Source organism: Adiantum capillus-veneris, chromosome 24 (assembly GCF_014529385.1).
Source record: "Adiantum capillus-veneris isolate H3 chromosome 24, ASM1452938v2, whole genome shotgun sequence".
Classification (NCBI taxonomy): Eukaryota; Viridiplantae; Streptophyta; class Polypodiopsida; order Polypodiales; family Pteridaceae; genus Adiantum; species Adiantum capillus-veneris.
Genome location: NC_140954.1, coordinates 44,309,198 through 44,312,009, shown reverse-complemented (window position 1 = coordinate 44,312,009; position 2,812 = coordinate 44,309,198). Strand labels below are relative to the sequence as shown.

General features: G+C 39.7%; 1 protein-coding gene across 1 annotated transcript; it reads right to left on the bottom strand.

Annotated features, from left to right (window-relative positions):
* Positions 1–479: 479 nt before the first annotated feature.
* On the bottom strand, positions 480–1,340 carry LOC147426291 (uncharacterized). The gene is made up of 4 exons (XM_086497922.1): positions 1,146–1,340; positions 912–1,021; positions 633–702; positions 480–545 (listed from the first exon to the last, which is right to left on the bottom strand). Exons 1-4 carry the CDS (start codon positions 1,284–1,286, stop codon positions 480–482), a joined length of 387 nt encoding a protein of 128 aa, XP_086354048.1. The 5' UTR covers positions 1,287–1,340.
* Positions 1,341–2,812: the final 1,472 nt, after the last annotated feature.

Below are 2,812 nucleotides of genomic sequence, written 5' to 3'. Positions count from 1 at the left end.
TTGAGCTTTTGCTCATCTTCAATCGGCATTCAAGGATAAGAAGCCAGGATGGAAAGCAGTCACAGGTTTGGTTTGGAGATCAGTCTCCAAGTGGGAGATTGTTAAGTATGGAGCCTGATTTACCCTTGTAATTTTCTGTGGTAAAAGCGCACATTTGTAAGGCCCCCATTATGAGGAGAAGCCATCGCGCGTGAAGGAAAATTGTTGATGATCACAACCTGGCTTACTTCAAAACACACAGTAAATTGGACAACAAGAAGACCCTAGAGAAGAGATCTATGTAAAATGATAGAAAGTCACTTAATTCAATGATCCTTGGACGACTGAGCCTCCCTGCTGAAGGAGTGGTTTGATATTCAAGCACAAATGCCTCAAGTAACTGACTCTAAAATGTGTTCAAGCAAGCATGGCTTTAAATTGTTGCTCTTTCTTTTTAGAAATGTTGTAATCAAGATATGTAGCAAACCTACGAGAATATCTTACCACTCTTTAGGGTAGTCAAAACGCGCAATTTTGCATATGACCAAGGCCAATTGCACCGCAATCTGGGGATGAAAACTCTAATCAGTATCTCCCCACAACATGTGGTCACTGAGTAGGAATCAAATTGGGTTTTAACAATTGGAACAGACCTGACTGTTCTCTTCCCTTATCAAATCCAAAAGCTTGTTCCGTACATACGACTTCTCTTCATCAGTTACACTTCTCACAAACAACACAAAAGAGTTAGCGTAGACATAGGCTGCTCCCAACTTTCAAAAAACAAGAAAGAACCCTATTCCTAGGCAAAACAAAACAAGCCCTTTTGCAAAGGGAGGAAGCATAAAATCACTGTGCAAAGCATCAAGCAAAGGACACTCCACTCTTTCACTATTGAGAAGCTTGAAATGTGTCAAGATCAAAAGACTTACGGTGAGTCTCGTCTCACACGCCAGCAGTGATTGATGTTGTTCTTAAGGTACACTGATGCCAGCCATCTAGCACTGCTATTTACATTTATATCCTTAGAAGCCATGATCTCCTGTGATAAACTCCAAGAAAATGGGAGAAAGTTGGGAGGGATGCTAGCTGAGGAAAAGTCTCAATGCTCATACAGACAAGACAAAAGCCTTCTTGATCACACGATCAAGAAAGAAAGGACTTACCAATAGAAGGGAGCAAAAACCGGGATTATTCTCGCCAGCAGTCAAGGCTGACTCTGCTGGCTTGCGTAGGGACTCGTCTTGACTCAACGCTTTCTCGAGCAGACCACAAACTGCCAGAAGATCTGCTGAGGAGAATGCCATTTTTGAGCTTCTGAACAAGCTTCTTCACCAAATACGTATCGAAGTAATACGAACGCCCCCACTACGTGCCTATATACCCCATGAATGGTAGTGCATTCCCCTCTCTCCTTTTCTGAGGCTTAAGCCCCTTCATATTCGAAGGAATATAATGGAGCCGTGAGAGAAAACATCAGAAAACTAAATAAAAAAAATGTTTTCCTTTTGCTAAATTGTATGCCCCCAAACACCCCACATCAGAAAACTTAAAAAAAAAATGTTTTCCTTTTGTATGTCGGAATATTATGGCCGGCCGGCGGCCGGAAAGTGGTCGAAAAACAACCGTCGGTTGGCCGGTGGCCGGTAGTCAATGGCCGGTGGCCGGTGGTCGGAAGTCAATGGCCGGTGGCCGAATTCAAAAGCGAACTTGTCTTCTCAAGGGCGGCCACACATGGGCGGATTGGAGGGTCCGATTTGGACTTATCTACACAAGGGCGGCTACACATGGCTGCCTCTCATGAGAGAGGGCAGCCATTTTGGCCTATAAAAGGAGGCCATTTCTACACACATTTCATAGTGTGTGAAGTTGATGCAACAAGGTGAGTATGAGGTGGTGAGAGTGAAGCAAGGCGAGAGCTCCATTAAGGGTATAAACCCTTTGTAAACTACTTCTTGTTTTGAAGTACTAAAGCCATTGAGTGGCTGCTTTCCCATGGACGTAGCCCACATTGGGTGAACCACGTATATCGTGTGTACTCTCTCTCTCTCTCTCTACTCTATAATCTCGTGTATGTAAATCTGTCTCTCTTCATTAAGTAATCTACTCAATTATCTATTTAGCTACATCTTATTTCTTAAAATTATGTAAGTTTGGCTATCCAAAAGAATCCTCATAAGTATTGGATGCTAGAAGTTTTAAAAGAATTGAAAGGGTGTCACATCTTTATTATGTGAGAAAAACATCCTCAAGAAACTAATCAAGGTCACAAAATTAAAAAGGACCCTTTTTAAAAGTGCAAACACATCCACAAAGTTCATTAATAGGTTTTAGCTTTGCACTTCAATGCATTTGCTCGTCTTGGATTTAACCACTAAATATCCAATCCAATTTACAAACTTAAACAATTCTCATACATTATACATCCATTTCTTTGCAATAAACCTTGATACAATGTTTTGATTGTTGTAAGACAAGCGAAAAAACTATACTAGTCCTAGCTTCCCTTTATTAACACATGATATTTATTTTAACTCTATACATCATCCCAAGATACTTACAATTTCTATCTTCGAATAAAATCCTGTTGAAATTGAAGAATTATATCTTCACATAAACCAGCAAACAAATGCTTTATAAACCGTGTGCGCTTTGATGTTCATTGTCTAGGCAAGTATTTGACATATCTAGCAAATAGTGAATATAAATTTAATCTAGCTATTTGTATTACATAGATAATTGATGTTCATTGTCTAGGCAAGTATTTGACATATCTAACAAATATTGAATATAAATTTAATCTAACTATTTGTATTACAAAGATAATTATTTG